Genomic DNA, 19634 nt, shown 5'->3' with positions numbered 1-19634 from the left:
CTAATTCTGCAGTCCCTCTGAATTACTCTGTGAAATCATGGTTGAGCAGCAGAAATTTCTGAGCACCTTTGAGGATGTAAAGAAAAGAATTTTAGTTTAGAAATTAAGAGATCTGGCATTCTAGTCCTTCAGGAATCTCCTTACCTCCAATTTTAAGCAAATCTCTTATCTTTCAAAAATTCAGTACCTTCATTTCTAAAACGAAGATAATAATCTCTGCCTTATCTACCTGAAATGAGATCAGTGAATGTAAATGCCTTTATAAACTGTGAAGGGTTCTATTTTACTCCGCATGAGCTAATGTTAGAATCATTTCCATTTTACCTTCGAGGAAAACCATTTCTATACAGTTAAATGGGCTTGCCTCAGTTTTGTCATCTATAAAATGGGCTAATGATAGCAACCCCCCCCACACCTACTTCGGTGAACTGTAAGAATAAAATAATAGGTGTGAAAGTGCCTTTAAAATGAAAGTACTCCCACTTGTACAAGATTATTAGTTTAAGCAAATAGCTTTTCTTGAGTTTCACAAACAATCCTGAAGAAAATAATGTGTAACTAAATTGTCTAAAAGAAATAAGCTTGTTTGATTCAATACCTTCAGAATTCTCAAGAAATTGCACATTTCAAAAAAAGATAGATATAGAGATGCTGAAGGTGTTTTTGCATCTAGGGAAAAATGAATAAAATTAAATGGTACATTCAGAGTTAGTACTGGATAAACACCTTTTAAGATCTCTGCCACATCTTTATTTGCAACCTAGGCAGTCTGATATAAGAACCACCAAGACTTTAATCCTTAATCTATACTGAATAACTTTTAATATCTGTGTTTAAAACAGGTATATTATAGAAATAAAGTGCTCATTTAAAATATTAACATTCAATTAACATTTGTCAACTACCTATTGTGTACTAGGTATTTTCAAATGTATTATTTCATTATTAATGTTTTATCCCCAGAACCAGAGAAAAATGTTAGTCCCATTTAAAAGTTGAGGAAATTCAGGTTCAGAGAGGTTGTTGAGCATATCTCAGATCAAACAGCACATCAAGATGTTCAGACCTCAAAGCTTCTGCTCCTTCCTGCCTTTTCTCCAGAGTGTTACTCTGGAGGCCTCTATTTAGTCCAGTGGGAGCACTCGTGATATTGAATCCAACACTTAGAGCAGCAAGCCAACTAGTTTTGTTTAGTAAAGACCAGAGATGGAATGTAACACTTTTAAAGAACTTGGATAAATGGGTACTTGTTAGCTAAAACTTAGGTTTCTTTAAGTGAATTTCAATGGCTTGGGAAGTTTGGGCTCTGACCTTTTGACTACACAATTTTATGTAAAGGAACTCAGTTACCTTTCCCTTAAGTATTTCCAGAGCCAATTCATGCCTTTTCAAAAAATAAAAAATGATTAATTATTAAATGTTAGGGGTTAAAAAGAGAGAGAAATAAAATTATGAGGTAACGAGAGATCTTAGAAATGAAGGCCATTTAAATCTCTTGGGAGGTATCAGTTATTTAAGAATGATGTGCCGTTGTTGCCACACATAATAAGTTAATCTTAAAAAGGCATTTATCCCCGCTGATGTTATAGTTTCTATGCAGACTAGTTTAGTGAACTGGATGTCATTTTCAGGTATGCATTCTGGTGGGCTATGTTTACCAGGAATTTAGATTATGTAATTACTTTGAAATGACAACATTCTAAACTATCCAGTCTGTTCTGTTGCATTTTACTTGCTAATTGGACTCTTCAATTTTAGGATTTAAAGCAAAGAGGCCTTCAGATGTATCTGGGGAGGCTGTTTTATTTCCTAGTACATAAAGAATGATATTGACACTATATTTATGACGAGTTCAAGTCCATTTTAATGAGTATCTGTAGTGTTCTGTTCCCTTGAAGAGTTATCCAAATGTAATAATTGTTTGCACCCAACGACATGCATCAATTAACACTATGATCTTTTTGTTATGAAAAAAATAGCCCACAGAGCCTTGTAAATGGAAATATAAAGCTCTTATTTAAACATCCATTTATTTTCCCTTTTATTCGCTCCTGGAATAACAGATTTTTATCTTTCTTAATAAGTAGTTGAATTTAATCCAGGGAACCTTGAAGCCAAAAATGTTCCTAGTATTCAATCTAGTGCCAGCTGAAGTTTACCATCAATCTTACCCAGTAACTTTAAAGAGCCCAGCAGCGACTGCTGAGTTATAATACCATTTAGCTACAGTAAAAGTCTGGCTTTTAAAAATGTCTGTTCTTAAATTAATAAAAGTCATTTCACAGAGAAGGAAAAACAGACAGGAAATGTAAAGGGAGGTGACTATAAAATTCAAATAAGAACAGAGGACTCTACAGTGGAATATTAGTGGCTGTCAGTGGCACAGATGCCCTAGGACTTTTGAAACTCAAAGGAGGGAAAGATTAGAGTGGGCTGCTGAAGTTTCAGGGGTTTGCTCTTACTTTTCATTTGGGATTCCAAAGATGTGGCTTGGTGACTTAGAACTTCAAGGATGATTATCATAACAAGGAGCTTTGAGTGGGCAAGGGAAGACACCAGGATCCCAGAATTCCTTTCAGAATGTCAGTAATGGTGAAATCGGTTTTGTATTGTTTCTGCTATTTTAACATGTCAAGTGAAGGTATTTCTCATGGTAAAGCCGTCTAAGGAATTTGTTCTTCTAGTTTCCCTGGCTTTTACTTGCTGCTCTTTGATTGAGAATGCTGTGTATGATCTGCAGCTAGATACCCCAGCTCCAAAACTGTCTCAGAGATTCAATTACTCTTGCTTCCAGAAGACAGCGATTTTGCCTTTCTTTGCCAGCCCAATTGTTGCTGTGCAGTCTGGACTTAAGCTTAATTCTGCAGGCGTCAGACTCTGTGCGAGGTACCTGGGAGATGCTTTGGAGCTGATAAACTGTAGAGCGGACTAGCCTTTACTAAGTATAATGCCAAATCAGACTGTGATGAGTGCCACAAGAGTGTTATAAATAAAGTGTTGAAAGTGAAGTTAATTCTGTCTAGAGATCAAGAAAGGGCTCATAGAGAAGGTGACATTTCAGAGTACCCTAAAGCAAGAGAAGCATTTTGGTAGTTAGAGGAGGGATGGATGTGCATTACAGGCAGAGGGAAAAGGAGGACGGGGTGTGGAGTGGGAAAGGACTATTGGAGAAAGGTCAAGTGGCTGCTGGTGGCTGGATATAGGGTTACTGAACCCCGGAACAAGTCAGGATAAAAAAAGAACGTGAACAATATAACATATAAAAAAGCTACAGCTATTTCTATTTCTGGATGTACAAAAAGAGACATCTGGAAGAAATGCCTATTTATTGTACTGTGTGCCCAGTTTTCTGCTAGGCACTACAGAAGATAGAAGGAAAGGCCCTTGCCTTGGAAATGATTATAGTCTACCTGGAAGAAAAATTAATTCACATAAAATAATTAATTTAAAAGCATATGACAGCCTCTAAGGCAAAGCATTAGATTGCCCCAAAAACTACCCCTCGTAGTTGTACAAGCAGGCTGGGGACCAGCTGAACTAGCAGGGGGTTGTAGGGATTGGGACTCGTTCACCTTGGAAACAGGAGTAAAAGTCATAGTTAACACCTATATACCTGGCACTGTTGTAGGCGCTTATATGGGTTAGCTATTTAAGTCTTCACAATTACTCTATTTAGGAGAAACAGTTATTATCTCCAGTTTACATATGGGGAAACCAAGGCACAGAGCCATGGCCAAGATTCCAGTCCACAGGGTCTAGCTCCAGAGTTGTGCAGTCCTTTTCCTGTTCGTATCCTCAGAATCTACCCCAGTACCCGGTGCTGGGTGTTAAGATCTTTAAAAAAAATTTTTTTTTTTGAGTATTTTCGGGATAATATGATTCAAATCAAAATGAAGACTTGAAAGCCCCAAATGTGTCAGGGAGGAGAAATGCTTTTGAGCTGCACAGCCTCAACTTTTGCCTGACCCAAGGCCGGCAAGAAAATGTTTCTTTTTATTCTTTTACTTATTTATTTATTTTTCCTTTTGTGACACTTTAGTGTTTCTGAACGCTAGGGGCTCCCGGATTCTCTGGTTTGAGAGTAACTTTTCCTTTTAGGACTTTTTTTTTTTTTTTTTTTTTTTGGAAAGGGGTGGGGGAAAATGTGGCCTTAATTATCCTACGTCTTCGGCTGCTTAAGGAAGGGGCTGTGCTTTCGGAATCTCTTCTGAGCCAAGTAAGGAGGTCCCTCTCTCTTTTTAAAGGACCTCTTGAAATAAAACTGCCGAAAACAAATCCAGGCGATCACAGCGGCAGCTGCGGCGGCAGCAGCAGCAGCGAGGAGGAGGAGGAGGAGGAAAGTTGGAGTTCGGCAGCGCTTCGGCGTGGCTGGGCTCCGCGCAGCTCCCATTCATTAAGCAATCAGACGCGGAGGAAGGTGGTCAAGCGCCCGCGCTGCCCGCTCGCTGCTTTGCACACAGACACGGGAGCCCCGTGCGTCCGGAGCAGCGCGGCGCTGCAGAAGTTTCTGCTCGGGAGTTGGCTCTCTCCCCACTGGACTTTCGAACGATTCGGGGTTGAGGCAGGAAAAGCAGAGGAGCCCCAGGGGAGCAGAAAGCACCACCGCCTGCCGTTGGAAGCGGGCAGCGGGGCCGCACTCTCCCGCCGCGCCCCGAGCAGCCTCGGCCGGGAGGCGACCCGGGCGTCTGGGTGTGTGACTGCTGTCGCGGGGCGTCTTGACCAGCGCCATGCAAAACTACAAGTACGACAAGGCGATCGTCGCGGAGAGCAAGAACGGCGGCAGCCCGGCGCTCAACAACAACCCGAGGAAGGGCGGCAGCAAGCGGGTGCTGCTCATCTGCCTGGACCTCTTCTGCCTCTTCATGGGTGAGCCCAGCCCCGCTGTCCCTCCGGCCCTCGGCGCCCGGCGCGCGTCCCAGCCCGACCGGGGCTCCGCGCCGGGCCGCGTCTCCCGGCTGCGCCGTGCTGTCCGTCCCGGGGGCCGCCCGCAGGCTTCTCGCGGAGCCTTCGCGCCGCTCCCGGTCCCCGGGTCCCCGCCCTCCCCGTTCCCGCCGCCTCCCCGGCCTGTAAAGGAGTGTCGGGAGCGCTGTAGGCTTTCGCGGGCCACTTGGACACCGAATCCTAAAAGCCGATCTCCGGTTGGAAGCCCGGCCAGAGTCCCACGAAAAGGCTCGGCCTGTTAGGATAGGGGAAATCGGTGGAACCAGTACCCGGAGCCGGCGTAGAGCTGGTTGCCCCCCATCCAAGTAAGATGGATCTCCTGGAGCGCTGGGCTCCCGCCTGGAGAGCGCTGCCTTCCCCCGGCCAAATGTAAACATCCAGCCCTTCCGCCGGGGCTGCCTGGGCCTTTTCACTTGCCGCTCTCCTGAACGCCCCCCGGGGGTTGGGAGGGTGCTCTCGAGGGGCGTGATGCGGGGTACCGATCCAGCAGTCACTTTTTAGGCGCCTACTGTGTGCCAGGGAGTACTGCCTCTCCCTGACTCGGTGCAACACGGGCGAGGAGGTCCATTTCACCGATGAGGCAACTGAGGCACTGGGAAAGCTAGCCACGGTTCATGCATCGGGACCATAATTAATTGCACTCCCAGAAAGCTGAGGCTGTAGCCCGCTTCTGTTTTCCAAACTAGTTGGAAGCCACAGCTGGAAGAGCAGGAGTAAATGGAATGGAGTGGGAGGGTAAGGAGGCTTTATGAACTCGCCCCCGGGGCAGGGGGTGGCTATTGACAAGAATCTACAGGAGTTCCAAGGTTGAAGTCAGTGTAGATTTTTTTTTTTTTTAAGCGAATCATGGTGTTATGGGAAGCGTGCAGGACTTGTCATCAGGACACCGCCACTCTGCCACTTGCTGGGGGTGCCACCTAACTGCCTCTCTGGCCTCAGTTTCCTCATCAGTTGAGTGAGTGGGTTGAACTAGATGCTCTCTAAGGCCCCTTCCTGCATTAAGAACTCGGATTTGGTCCAGGAGCTGTTCTGCCAACTCTGCTAACTGAAGAAACATCTGTGTTCCCTGTTCAGTTCCCTTAAAATAGAACTCCTGCACGGAAGCTCAAGTCCCCTTTGAAATGGATTTGTCCATGCAGAGTGTGCAAACCAGAGACTTCTTGGGCTGGAGTCCAATGACCCTGTGTTCATGACTCTGTAGCAGGATCTTTACTGAGGTCCATCTGTCCTTGGCTTGACTGTCCATAGCTAATTTTGAGAGTCAGAGAAAGAAGGGACTCTTGGAGTTTAAATATAAGAATGGCCCCCTTTAGATATGCAGAGACAGCTGAAGATCAAATTGTGCTCTGCGGAAGGGAAGAAAGGTGACTGTAGTTCAGGTGGCAAATCCCATTCCCACCTCTTCGTATCAATTCAGCATTAAGATGTTATGTAAAGGAATTGTCACTGGGGGGCCTACCTTCCTGAAGGCCACTGGCTTATTATGCACAGTGGGGAGATGAGTACTTAAAGTCTCCTTGCCAAGCTATTGAATTTTTAAGAGACCTTCCCTGGTCCGGGGGAGTACCAGGAACACAAACACATTGAAGCTGTTTGCTGTAAACTTGTCTGGGGCTTCCCAGTGTTCACTGATGTGTTTTGTTCCCTGGTGGTAGGGTGAATTCTTTCTAGACTGTCTATTCCCTGTACCCTCCTACCTCCTACTTGGTGATTAGGAAAGCAGAGCTAGAACACACTTGACAGCCTTCGGACAGTTTTATTGTACTCCCCTCCTCTTTCCACTCTTCTGATTTCAGAAGGCAGTCCCACGAGATGGTGTATCTTATCAAAGGAAAGAGTGTGAAGGAATTTGCAAAAAGACACACCTATCAGCTATAGTTTAGTGGGGGACACAGAAATCCCAAGACACTGTTGTGCATTGAAGGTGTTAAGTAAGGTGTATGTTTGCACATTTCAGCTCTTCATCTGCCCCAACTCTCCCTTGTGTCCCCTCCAAAGCTAATATTCTATACCTAGCTGTTTGTTAAGTTTACTCACTATTGGCCTCTTCGAGCAAATGATTTTTGTTTACTAAAAAAAAAAAGTGAATAAGATACCAGGACCTTGTATTTTACCATAAGGAGCACACAGCTCTCCGTTTTAAGGTATGTGCCTTGCCATTAACATAATGTCAACCAAGTCATTTTCAAAGTGTCTCCCCTATGCATAGGCCAAATTACAATATCACTAATTTAATGCCTCTCGACCACCCTTAATAGGAGACACTGTAAGGTAAACATTTACTTGAGAAATTTATGCAGGAGAACTCTATTTGGCTTCTAAAAGAAAATTATTAACACAACATGTGATTTTAATATTCCACACATCACAGTCCTAAAAAATTGTTTCTACTTGGTTCACTTTTTGCCTGGGACTGTCAGTATGATTTAATTTTTATATAGTGTATTGATCATATGGTCTGGATTACAAGGCCCTAATATATGAAAAAGGGAGACATTTTTCTGTTTATTCTCTCACAGGAATATATACCAAGCTTCCTCTCCTTGTGTCTGGAAAAAATAAAAGCTGATGTGCAATATACATGTTATGTAAGTGGAAATATGCAAGCAGTTTAACTTGTTTCACATACCTTTTTGGAATGTTAAATTCTTGGTGAAAAAAACAGAAGTCCACTCTCCTTTGAGGACCAAAGGAATCTGGTGGCAGAGAATCACCAATGGGAGTTTATGTCTCAGAAAATAGCTATCTTTGCCGATTATTGCTTTTAAATAAACACAGTTATGAATCTTTGCATAGTAGTTTTTCTGAAATCGATTTTGTTTTCCTTTCAGTTGCATAAAAGTATGGCCTTCTGTTTTTTTATGTACTCCTTCTGTTCTACCAGGTTACAAGAGAGCAGCAGACAATATTCCCAGGCAAAGAGGAAGGAGCATCTACTGTCTTTCTAAGCTCTGTTAGCCTCTTTTTCAGATGCATTAGTTTACGTACGTTTCACTTCAACTCTGATGATGAGATTGTCTCCATTTTATAGATGAGAAAACTGAGATTCACACTGAAGTCAATTTGAGTTGATCTCTAATCCTCAGTGAGCATGACTGGAGTCCATCCCCCTTTTCTTCCCTCATCTGAAGAACCCTGAAACTCAGATCATTAGAAAATTCTAAAGCTCGGTTTACAGAAAGTCCTGCCTCTCCACATTTTCCAGTTAGTCATTTGCACCAAAGTAGATGGATAAAGGTGGTTCAACTCTTCTGCTCAGTGATACGGTCTCGTCGCCCCAAGGTATCGTTTTGATTTGGGGTTGTTCTAACACTAAGTAATTCCCAAATTTTGAGGGCGCCTTTTTACCCCATGAGACAGTGGTTCAGAAGAAAGCACGAATGGCAGTGCACGGCTATAGCACAAATGCAGGGATTTGGTAAATCCATGTGGAGCTTCTCTGCTCTGTCCCGTCTCTTCCTTGTCCCCCTCCCCAGATATTTACTGAGTGCCTCCTTCCAACCCATGCATTTTGAGGGGTAGGCAGAGTTAGACAGGTCCAGCTTTTTGTCCTTGGGCTTTGTTCAAGGTCCTTCATCCTCTGAAGTCAGTTAGCCCATCTGCGAGGTAGTGATCAGAGTGGCCACTCCATTACATTGCTGTGAGGATCAGAGGAAATATTGGATGTGAAAGTTATTTGTCATCTCTCAAAACTTGGGCAAATGCAAGGAATTTATAACCCAGAGCCCTTGATGAAGGTTTTGTGGTTGTCTTTATATACTGTGTCTCAGAATCATAGGTAGATGAGACCATGAAATTAAAAACTCAATAATGATATTACAGTGAAGACCATAAAGCATCCACTTCCAAGAGGAGGTCACATTGGCCCAGTCAGTAAGTTGAAGACAGATGATTTTTATTCATTGTTGTTCTAAACTTCAGCTGAGAAGGCAACCCCTAAAATTTAGCAGCATTTTGAGCCATCTAATCTTCACAGTATACTCTGAGCCCTCTTTAGAAAAGGTTCGTTTGCTCAGAAAGACTGTTCCTCTTTTGGCTTTTGATACCGGAAGGTGGGGTAACTGAGCTTATGGTGGAGGTGGGAGACCTTTGAAGGAACAGATGCTCGGGCAGGTTTGGTATGAAAGGCTTAACTCCTGTGCCATTCCCTACCAGGAAACACAGTCAGTGAGGCAAAGAGAAAGAAGCTCAAATGGGTAAAAATAGAGAATTTGTTTGGTCAGCAACTATGTTATATAATTTAGTCATTCTAGAATGTTTTTGGATGCTTCTTGATTTGCAGTTAAATGGCAGAGATAAAATTCTAAAACTGGTTCCATCTATGGGATAAATAAAATTATCATGTGTTATTATTAAACTCTTCACCTTTAATAGTGAGAGGGAGGCAGTGTGATGTAGTGAAGAGAACCAGAGACTTGGAGCCAGAAGTTCAGGTTCCAGGGCGGCCGATGCCACCAGTTAGTTGTGTGGTTGTGGCCAAGTTGATTTTATGGGTCTCAGTTTTTTCTATCAGTGAAATGACTGGTTGGACGGAATGATATCTAATGTCAAAGGCTGCCATACGACATTCTGGGACAGATTTCTAGTAGAGAGGAATGACGCCTGGATTTACTGAATGTCTACCTGGTACCTGGTACGTGCGCTGTGCTTAGCTCTTGGTTGTCTCTTAGCTCAGGGAGTCATCACAAGGATGAGGGCCTAGAAATAGGAGCTCTGGTCTTGTACCGCCACGTCGCTGTGTGACTTTGGGAACATTCCCTTGACTTTTGTGGGCCTTGGTTTCTTGATTATTATCACAGAGGGAAGGGATTAGATCATCTCTCAGACCCCTTCTAGCACTAACGATTTTATGAGTCTGTGCTGATAGATAACTGTGATGTAGAAACACAGTCATTGCTTCTCATAGATTATTTATCATCAATTGAATTTTTATGTTTTCGTATCAAAGAAGTATTGCTGACAGTTAGCTTAAATTGGGGTTCATTCAGGAGGGAAAATGAGCACTGTCTTTTCCTCGAGTTCATCCAATATGCTGAGAAACTGGCTAGATTTTCCCTGGCCAGATGTGTCCTCTCATCTGCTTCCTAAAATTTATAGGAATTACAAGCAAACAAGGAAGCAAGCCCAACAGGTGATTTTTCCCTTCTTTTTGTTACTCAGTTATTATATTCACTAAGTATGTGTTTTTAATAACCCAATAGGTTTTGATAGCTTAATCTACCATGTAAACCAGAGAATATAGAAACAGATTTTCATTAAGTAATGGGTGAACCTCCCAGCCAAGAAGCATCATGCATGGGTTGAAATGAGGAGGGAGTCTCCTTTTCGTAGGTAAGCCCTGCTGACTCTTCCAGGATGGTTGAAAACCTTTATTGTCTGGATTGGCTAGTTTTTTTTGTTTTTCGTTTTTTTTCTCCTTAGTTCTTCCATCCCTTTCTCTTATACTTGAGATATACCATGGGGGTATAGCTGCCTTTGTGGGAGGCTGTTAAAGCCAGAGTTGGTGGCCTTTTCCACTTTTAGCCCTTTTGACTTCCTGTCAATTTGAGATTCTTTCTTTCCCCCTTCCTGTGCAGTTGTTTGGGCTGGCAAGCCCTGTTCATAGCATGATGCTAATGATACCATGGTTGAGGGCTTCTTCCCCGTGTAGGCAGTTATATTTATGGAGACACCCTGCCCTAGGTGTCATTTCAACCTGGTACACATTATTTGAGGAGTGATAATTTGGGGGATGCCTACTGTGTCAGTACTTCACCAACTCAGCTAATAAGGAGACCCATCTGGTGTGACATGCAGATTCTCAGGCTCCTTCCTGGGAGATTCAAATTCATTAGGCTCTGGACCAGGGCCTAGGATTCTGTTTTATAAAAGCTTCTGGTGATTCTTATCAGGCCAATTTGAGAATCACTGTGTTGTTTAATAGCTAATGTCTTAAAGGCAGTTGAGGAAGGGCAGTTGGTTTATATAGAGGGATCGCATGTTCTGGCACTTTTTGAATTGTTAGGTTGTCTGTACTTTTCTTTCTGTTTGTGGCCAGTACACCTGTCTTTTCCAGTAAAGATATTCAAGATACCTAGAGATTATCATACTAAGTGAAGTCAGACAGAGAAAGACAAATATCATATGATATCTCTCATATGTGAAATCTAATTTAAAAAAATGATATAAATGGGGCTTCCCTGGTGGCGCAGTGGTTGAGAATCTGCCTGCCAATGCAGGGGACACGGGTTCGAGCCCTGGTCTGGGAAGATCCCGCATGCCGCAGAGCAACTGGGCCCGTGAGCCACAACTACTGAGCCTGCGCGTCTGGAGCCTGTGCTCCGCAAGAGAGGCCGTGATAGTGAGAGGCCCGCGTACCGCGATGAAGAGTGGCCCTCGCTTGCCGCAACTAGAGAAAGCCCTCGCACAGAAACGAAGACCCAACACAGCCATAAATAAATAAATAAATAAATAAATAAAAATTTAGAATACTTAACTGCTAAGAAAGGTTAGTTATTGTCTATTAAAAAAAATGATATAAATGAACTTATTTACAAAACAGAAACAGACTTGCAGATATGGAAAACAAACTTATGGTTACCAAAGGGGAAACGTGGAGGGGAGGGATAAATCAGGAGCTTGGGATAACCATACACACACTACTGTATACAAGATAGATAACCAACAAGGACATACTGTATAGCATAGGGAACTCAACTCAATATTCTGTGATAACCTATATGAGAAAAGAATATGAAAAAGAATGAATATAGGTATATGTGTAACGGAATCACTTTACACCTGAAACTAACACAACATTGTAAATCAACTATACTCCAATTAAAAAAAAAATATTTAAGATTGTTAGAATTCTTTCAAAAGGAAAAATTACCTCTGGGTGCTGGCCTGAAGGTCTGATTTTTAGTGCAAGGACTTGCTGGTGTCTCCTAACTGCTAAGAGGCTGGGATTTTTATTTATTTTTAAACTGAGTTCTCTGTAGTGTTGTAGGCCAAGTGACCACTTTGGATAAATGAAGTGTTAACTCTATACATATTTTCTTTTGAGATATTGAAGTTTGTATATGAGTAAACAGTGAAATGAATGAATTAGACTTCTAAAGAGAGCCTTTAAAAGATCAAAGTTAGCTTGGCAAAGTATTGTAGCAACAACGCAAGCTTTGGATTCACCCAGGTCTGGGTTTGAATCCTGACATAAAGTCATCTACACATGTGGCTTGGGCAAAAATTATTTAACCTTTCAGGCCTCAGTTTCCTCATCTGTAAAATACAAAAGCAAACCTTATGACACTCGTATATGGTGAAGCTCAGATGAGATCACAAATCTGAAAGCACTTCGAAGAGTTAAAAAGCACTAAATCATTATCGGGTATTATGTGGCTCTTATTATTCATAGTAATAGTAGAATTTTCCTTTCCTTCCCAGTGTTCTTACTCCTCGATGGTTCTATGAATTTAATTTTTTGGCAGCAAAGTTGCCTGAAATATATTAGGGGAAACAACTGTGAAGAGAATCCCAAGAAAAAACCAGATAGAGGGAACACAAATGTTTTCTATTAGCCAGAGAAAAGCAGTGGCAGGTTTGGGAAAAGTCACAGTGCGGGAACCTCAGGAGTCTTTGGTGGTTACCTTCTTCCCCTCTGGAAGGGACGTGGCTATATCATCTTAAGGGAAAGACAAATACACCTTTGTCGGGCAGGGAATTTTGGACAAATAGCCTATTTTAGGGTCAACTCTTATATGTGTCTTTTGAAAGCCCAGAGGAAGAAAAAATAACTAAAAAGAGCAACATGATTGAAAATAATCAAAATGCTTGTCACCCAGGACACGCTCCATATCTCTTGAGGAGGGGAATAACTGTGGTAGTGAACATATTTATTGTTCAGGCCAACCATGTAATATAGATATTAGATTCCTTTTAGAGAGGAGGAAACTGCAGTTCAGAGAAGTTAAGTAACTTGCACAACGGTGCCCAGCTGGTAAGTAGTCACTAAGTTTTCCAGAACTCTTGTCAGCTTACCTTGCTGCCCACTTTTCAATGCAGTTAATGCAATGAAGACTCCCTCTTTTCTATTCCATTTCACTTATTTCCATTTTCTTGAGTCCAAATATGTACAAATATGTTCTGCAGGGCCCAATATAAATAGTTGCAGAACAGCTTGGAGTGTGCTGACTGAGTCTCTCGGTGGACGTAATAAAGAAAATTCCATCGGAGCAATTCTTTAGTGCCTAGATTCATGGATGCTTTAGAATTTGAAAGTACCTTGGGGATTTCATTATCAACAATACCAAGTCATTTTTTATCTCAGTCAGAAAAATCGGCCTCTTTGAACAGGGGACAGGTGGGAGGTCCAAGGGGGAAGCCCAGGCTTTGGGGACAGATAGGTGGGAGTTTGCTTAGGGTTATTAGCTGTACGTGGTTAGGCAAGTTGTGACTGTCTCTGAGGCCTCGGTTTTCTCATTTGTAAAATGGGATAATATGTGTTGTGAAGTTGTGAGGCGATGCCTGGTATAGTGTATGGCGCTGTGCACTCACCAGCTGCTGTTGTCATTGTCACCACGTCCTAGTCAGTGCCCTTGATTCACATAGGAAGACTTGGATGCTTGGACTGGTTAGTAATTGTCTGGTGATAGTGAAAGGGCAGGACCTAGAACCAAGGTCTTGCCTTTATACCATTTTGCTTTTCTGGTGTGTACTTGTCAGTTTGAAACTTGATTATCATGTATGAGGTAGTTCTCCAGAGAGCCCTATTCTCATTTTTCTCTTTCCTGGGTCAATTAAAAGAGGAACAAGACAAACAGGTTTAACTTTTAACCCAAATCAGAGGGTGATAGTTTAGTGAGGGCAGAGACACATGGGGCAAATTTAAGGATTAGGCAGCTTTTTTGATATATCACTTTTCTTCCAACTGGCCCTTGTTCTAGAAGGTGCTTGTTACCAAAGATCACTGCTGACTGATTTGAACTTGAACAGGCACCATCTTTTTCAAATGACGTGTCCCAGGAGAGAAGAAAGAGAAGCCCACGTTTTCAAAGTGTTTGTTTTTGACTGAGGAGGAAACTGAGTCTCAGATGAAATGATTTTTTCAAGGTCATGCATGAGCTGGTGGTCCCAACATTCAAAAGAAGGCTAGGTCAGTTTCTGAAACATCCTTGTGAAACTATTCTTCCTTTAGGTCCAAGTTAAATTATAAATTATGATGTGCATTAAAATTCCCAAATTTAAAACAAACCAAACCAAACAACACACATAACATCCAGTTGGCACCTTATGAAAGGATCTTGATGATTTCTGTGTGCTTTGAGAGTATACGTTGCAATCACAGTATTGGTGGGAAGTGTGTTTCTGAGGTTTGTCACAAATTAACAAAATTATATGCTTAGAGAGTTTTGCGGAGAAATGCAAATCAGTGTAAGCGCCTTGTCATAATAAGCAGTATGCTTTGGTTCCTGTTTATGTATCCCTAAAGCACATAATACACATGATTATATTGACACGAAGGAAGCTGTTCTCATTGATGGTTTCTTTATATCTGGCCCCCAAATTAGCATCAATCAGTATAATTTCTAAAGAGCCTATTTAATTAAGTCTATGTTTGCACCTGTCTTTCAAGTATGTCTTGTCTTCTGCAGTTGTTTCTTGAGCATCTACTATGTGCAACACAGCTCAGTCCCTTCTTCCCCTGGGGTGGGGTTGGTGGGTGGGGTTCCTTGTGCTTTATGAATTCCCACGCTGGGAAAGGGTAACAGACTTTTGTGTAATTTTACACACTTAGTGCTGCTGATTTGGGCATGGTAAGGGAGGGGCTATAGCTGCACAGTGAAAAGCAATGAGTTTGCCTGAGGGCTTGGAGCTGGGTCTTGTTAGAGAAATAATAGCCTACATTACACGGAGTGGGAAAGGGTATTGCAGCAGAGGGAGCAACGGATGCTGAGACTTATAAACAAGAACGTTTTTGGGAAGGGTGAGTGGTTGGAGGCTGGAGTGTAAGTGTTGTGTATTTGCACTGAGTTGGCAGGGAAAGAGCATGTTGGGGATGAGGCTGGAGAGATAGGAGCCAGATTAAAAAGGGGAGCTATAAATGGCAGGCCGCTAAGGGACTTGAACTTTAATTTGGAGGACCAGTGAATGAGGTTGTATTTTTGTTTTCATTTTTCTTTTTATTATGGAAAATTTCATACAGAAACCAAACCCAGTATATACCTAGGAGTGGAATTGCCGGGTCATATGGTAACTCCGTGTTTAACTTTCTAAGGACCTGCCAAACTGTTTTTCCATAGCAGCTGCACCATTTTAGAAGTATCGTAAGGTTAGTTAAAATGTGTAAGGAAAAAAAATTACAAAAGTTTTACAGACAACGTTTGGCATTAACATATTCATGAGCAGTTTTTAAGAGGGGATTAATTTAATCTGATTTGTGTTTGAGGGGAGGGAAATTGGAGGCCAAGGAGGGAGATCAGTTGGGAGGCAGATTAGAGATGAACCTGAGGTACTGGGGACAGAGAGGAGAAGGATGGGTGACAAGGAGATTAAAGGAGATTGGGGGGTGGTGGTGAGGGGGATGGTGGTGGCAGTGGGGTTCCTGATCTCCTGGTTGGGAGCCTCTGAACCATGGTGATGCCTCTCCCTCCACAAACACTTTAAATGCAGTGTTTGTAGAAGACTTACGAAGCCTGTATTGTAGGATTAGTAAGTGCTTCTTTATGTTCAGAGCCTTATTAGAAAGATGAGGCTGTAAGTTTTTTATATACATAAATTATTTATTTAATTAATTTATATTTTGCTCTGGAATCTTTAAATTTCTCAAACCCCTTAAAATAAATGGGCCATTGGAAATCCTCTTGGTTTAGAGAAACGGTTTTCCTTGAGTTATAATGGTATTTTTAAAACAGTTTTGCTGAGATCTAATTCATGTACCATAACATTCATTCACTTAAAGTGTTCAATTCACTGGCTTTTAGTATATGCACAGAGTTGAGCAACCATCACCACAATCAATTTTAGAACATTTTTATCACTGCAACAATGAAAAAACTGTACCCATTAACTGTCACTCCACATTTACCTTCCTCCTCCCCCCATCCCATGGCAACTACTGATACACTTTCTGTTTCTTTGCCTTTCACTCAGCATAATATTTTCAAGGTTCATCCATATCGTAGCGTGTATGTTCAGCATGTGTGTTCAGCAGGTATTAGTACTTCATCTACTTTTTTTTAACATCTTTATTGGAGTATAATTGCTTTACAATGGTGTGTTAGTTTCTGCTGTATAACAAAGTGAATCAGCTATACGTATACATATATCTCCGTATCTCCTCCTTCTTGCGTCTCCCTCCCTCCCACCCTCCCTATCCCACCCCTCTAGGTGGTCACAAAGCACCGAGCTGATCTCCCTGTGCTATTGGACATAGATTTTCAATTCTCATGGTTATATTTACCTAGGAGTGGAAATGCAGGACGATATGGTTACTGTGCTTGACTTTTTGAGGAACTGCCAAACTATTTTCCATAGTGCCTACACCATTTTGGAAGTATCTTAAGATTAATTAAAATATGTATGGAAAAAATACAAAAGGTTTACCGAAGACCTTTGGAATTAACATATTCATGAAACCACTCTAGTGCTGCTTTGTTTGTCAGAGAATTTTTCACAAAGAAAGTTTTCAATCAGTTTAGCAGTGTCACTGGGTTTAAGATGAGTGAGCACAGAACAATAAAGCTGCCTGAGGAATAGATGCTGGTAGTCAGCTAGACCCCCTCACCCGCTGAGTAACATACTTCCACAAACCAGGGTGTGTCACAAGCAGATTCCTGCTTCAGCAAAATGAAAAGCAGCCTTAGATCTTCAGAGTACCCTGAAAACAGTTAGAAGTACAAATATTAAAAATCTATATTCCTTGGATTAGCCTTACGATATTTTTAAGACCATGAAATAGAACTGTAGTTCCTGATAAGGTTGATTTTTTTTTCCCCCCCATCCCCTTTCCACCCTGGAGATATGGCTGTATACATGATTATCATCTCAAAAATTAATATTACTGTGCATCTTTTAGATTCATGTGCTGGATGCTGGGTGATATTAAAGAGTATAAGACTCAAGCACAGATCTTTAGAAACTGGTTGGAGCGTCAAGTTGAAAATTACAGTGAAGATTAAGCTATAAGTGCGTGAAAAATTAAACCACATATAATACAAGAAGGTGAGGAAAAGGCACTCAACCTTTATTATTAGGAGTTTTAGATGATATCTCACTTAATCTTTGCAATAACAGAATAAGGTAGATGTCAATAACCGGTTTTGCAACTCAGAGAGGGTAAATAATTTGCTCAAGTTCACACAGCTAATATGTGTTAGGCCTGGGATTTGGACTCAAGCAAGCCTGACTAAATAATGACAATTGCTAACATTTATTGAGTGCAAGTATGTACCTCTCACTGGGCAAAGCAGTGTGCATGCGTTCTCTTATTTAATTCTCCCAATGAGCCTATGAAGTCTTTATTACTATTCTCTCCATTGACAGAACTGAGGTTCAGAGACGTTAAAAAATAACTCACCAGAAGTTACACAGCAGGTGAGTTTGAGTTGGGGTCAGACCTGAAAAGTCTGTCTCATGAGGCCCTTCTTTTTTTTTTTTTTAACATCTTCATTGGAGTATAATTGCTTTACAATGCTGTGTTAGTTTCTGCTGTATTACAAAGTGACTCAGTTATATGTATACATATATCCCCATATCTCCTCCCTCTTGCTTTGAGGCCATTCTTAACTGTTAGGCTCTCCTGCTTTTGTTCTTCAAGTGTTTCTGAAGCCCAGGTTTTCCCCACCATTCCCTGCCAGCTTTCACATCAGCAACACGTGATGAATTGTCCAAAATGAGTTAGACTCATGATTCTCACCCTGGGTTCTCTGGACCTGCCAAGGTCTGTTAGGGCAATCACAGGGCATCTCGTGCTCTTTTTAGGACTTCAAACAAAAATACCTAACACGTCCTGTACATTTTTCAATGATTAACTTGCCTAGACTAACTGAGAACATCAGCCTCTGCCTGGACTGGTCAAAGCACTGACGTTCTGTGCTGTGATCTGAATGTGGTGTGACACTGGCAGATCACTCTGGTCTTGCTGGTTATTTCCACTCATCAGGGGATGTGATTGACACTTCCCATGCTTTGATTAACAGAAGTGGAGAAATGATTTAAATATAGTTTACCTGGTAAATAAAGACATCTTCTAGATGTCACAGAGGGTCAAGAAGGAACTGCAAGGCATCTTTGATGGTGAAAAGGTTGGACATTCTAGAATGGGCAAGCAGCTCTGTGGATTTAGGGCAGAGGAAGCCCGCTGGATCCTGGGAAGGCTTCTTAAAGGAAGGAGAGACTTGAACAAGGCCTTTGTCACTCATATCAGGGAGCAGTAATGGGTCTCTCTGCTAGTGACCCTGTTTGTCCCGTGGGCTCTGTCTGCTGTCTTGGTGGTTTGGTGTAACCTTTGGGTCACACTGAGAAATTGTGAGCTTCTCTGGTTAGTGGCTGTGGATGCGGCATCTTCATTAAATGCAGTAAATAGAACTTCCCCCAGTGGCCTCTTCCCCACAAATGACCCACATTGTTGTAAAGTTAGCAACCACTGACAGGAAGTGGCAGGAGTGCTTCCAGCCCCACAGTGGATTTCATTAGACACTGGCCCAAAGTAGCTGTTTTGGTCATTTTGACTTTCGTAGGCTTCTAGGGAGGAATGGCCTAGTACATTCTTTCTCATCTTTGCATGTGTCTTGCTGTCATCTTCGCCTTAGTGGATATTTTGATTAAATGCCTAGTGTCTTCTTTTGAAGCAGCCATATGTATCGCAATCAAAGGGAGGAACTTCTGGCAGGCTGAGATTTAAAAATATTTCCAAAGGTGTCACCAACTTACAGTAGTCCTCCCTTATCTGCTGTTTCCCTTTCCATGTTCTCAGTTACCCTCAGTCCAGAAATATTAAATGGAAAATTCCAGAAATAAACAATCATAAGTTTTAACTTGCACGCTGTCTGAGTAGTGTGATCAAATCTCTCGCCAGGATCCCCAACTGGTGACATGGTCAGCTACTGACATCCAACCGTCCACATTGTTATGACTTGATGATCCAGGATCACCCGATACAGATGGTCCTCCTTCTGACGTATCATCAGAAGGTCAATAGTAGCCTAACGCTGTGTCACAATACCTACGTCATTACTTCACTTTATCTCATCACGTAGGCAGTTTATAATCTCGCATCATCACGAGAAGGGAGACTACAGTACAAGCAGATATTTTGAGAGAGAGACAACATTCACATAACTTTTATTACAGTATATTATCGTAATTGTTCTATTTTATTAGTCATTGTTGTTAATCTCTTCCTGTGCCTAATTTAAATTAAACTTTATCATAACGATGTATGTACAGGAAAATTCGTGGTACGTATAGGGTTCGGTACTGCCCACGGTTTCAGGCATCCACTGGAGCTCTTGTAAGTATCCCCCGAAAATAAGGCGGGGGGGCTATTATACTTGAATCTTTTGTGTAGCAGTTTTCTCATTTAAATCTGTTTGAAGAGAGTGGCTCCAATGCCACAGCAGGAGGGATGATGGGTCCCACTCACCCTAGTAAACCTTTGCTTTGGACGGTCTGTACTGTAGGCATTGTGTGAATGCAGAATTCTCTGGGGCTGGCTG

General features: G+C 42.0%; 1 protein-coding gene across 1 annotated transcript in view; it reads left to right on the top strand.

The window, feature by feature from the left end:
• The first annotated feature begins 4181 nt into the window (after positions 1-4181).
• The window catches only part of PLPP3 (phospholipid phosphatase 3), an 84829-nt gene continuing 69376 nt past the window's right edge, over positions 4182-19634 (top strand). The window contains exon 1 of the mRNA XM_059923548.1: positions 4182-4866. Coding sequence (XP_059779531.1) covers positions 4728-4866 — 139 coding nt within the window. The 5' untranslated portion in view covers positions 4182-4727. The remainder of the gene's footprint in view (positions 4867-19634) is intronic.

The sequence above is a fragment of the Balaenoptera ricei genome, chromosome 1, assembly GCF_028023285.1.
Source record: "Balaenoptera ricei isolate mBalRic1 chromosome 1, mBalRic1.hap2, whole genome shotgun sequence".
In the NCBI taxonomy this organism is placed as follows: Eukaryota; Metazoa; Chordata; class Mammalia; order Artiodactyla; family Balaenopteridae; genus Balaenoptera; species Balaenoptera ricei.
Note: the sequence above shows the minus strand (reverse complement) of the source record. Positions and strands in the feature narration are given on the sequence as shown.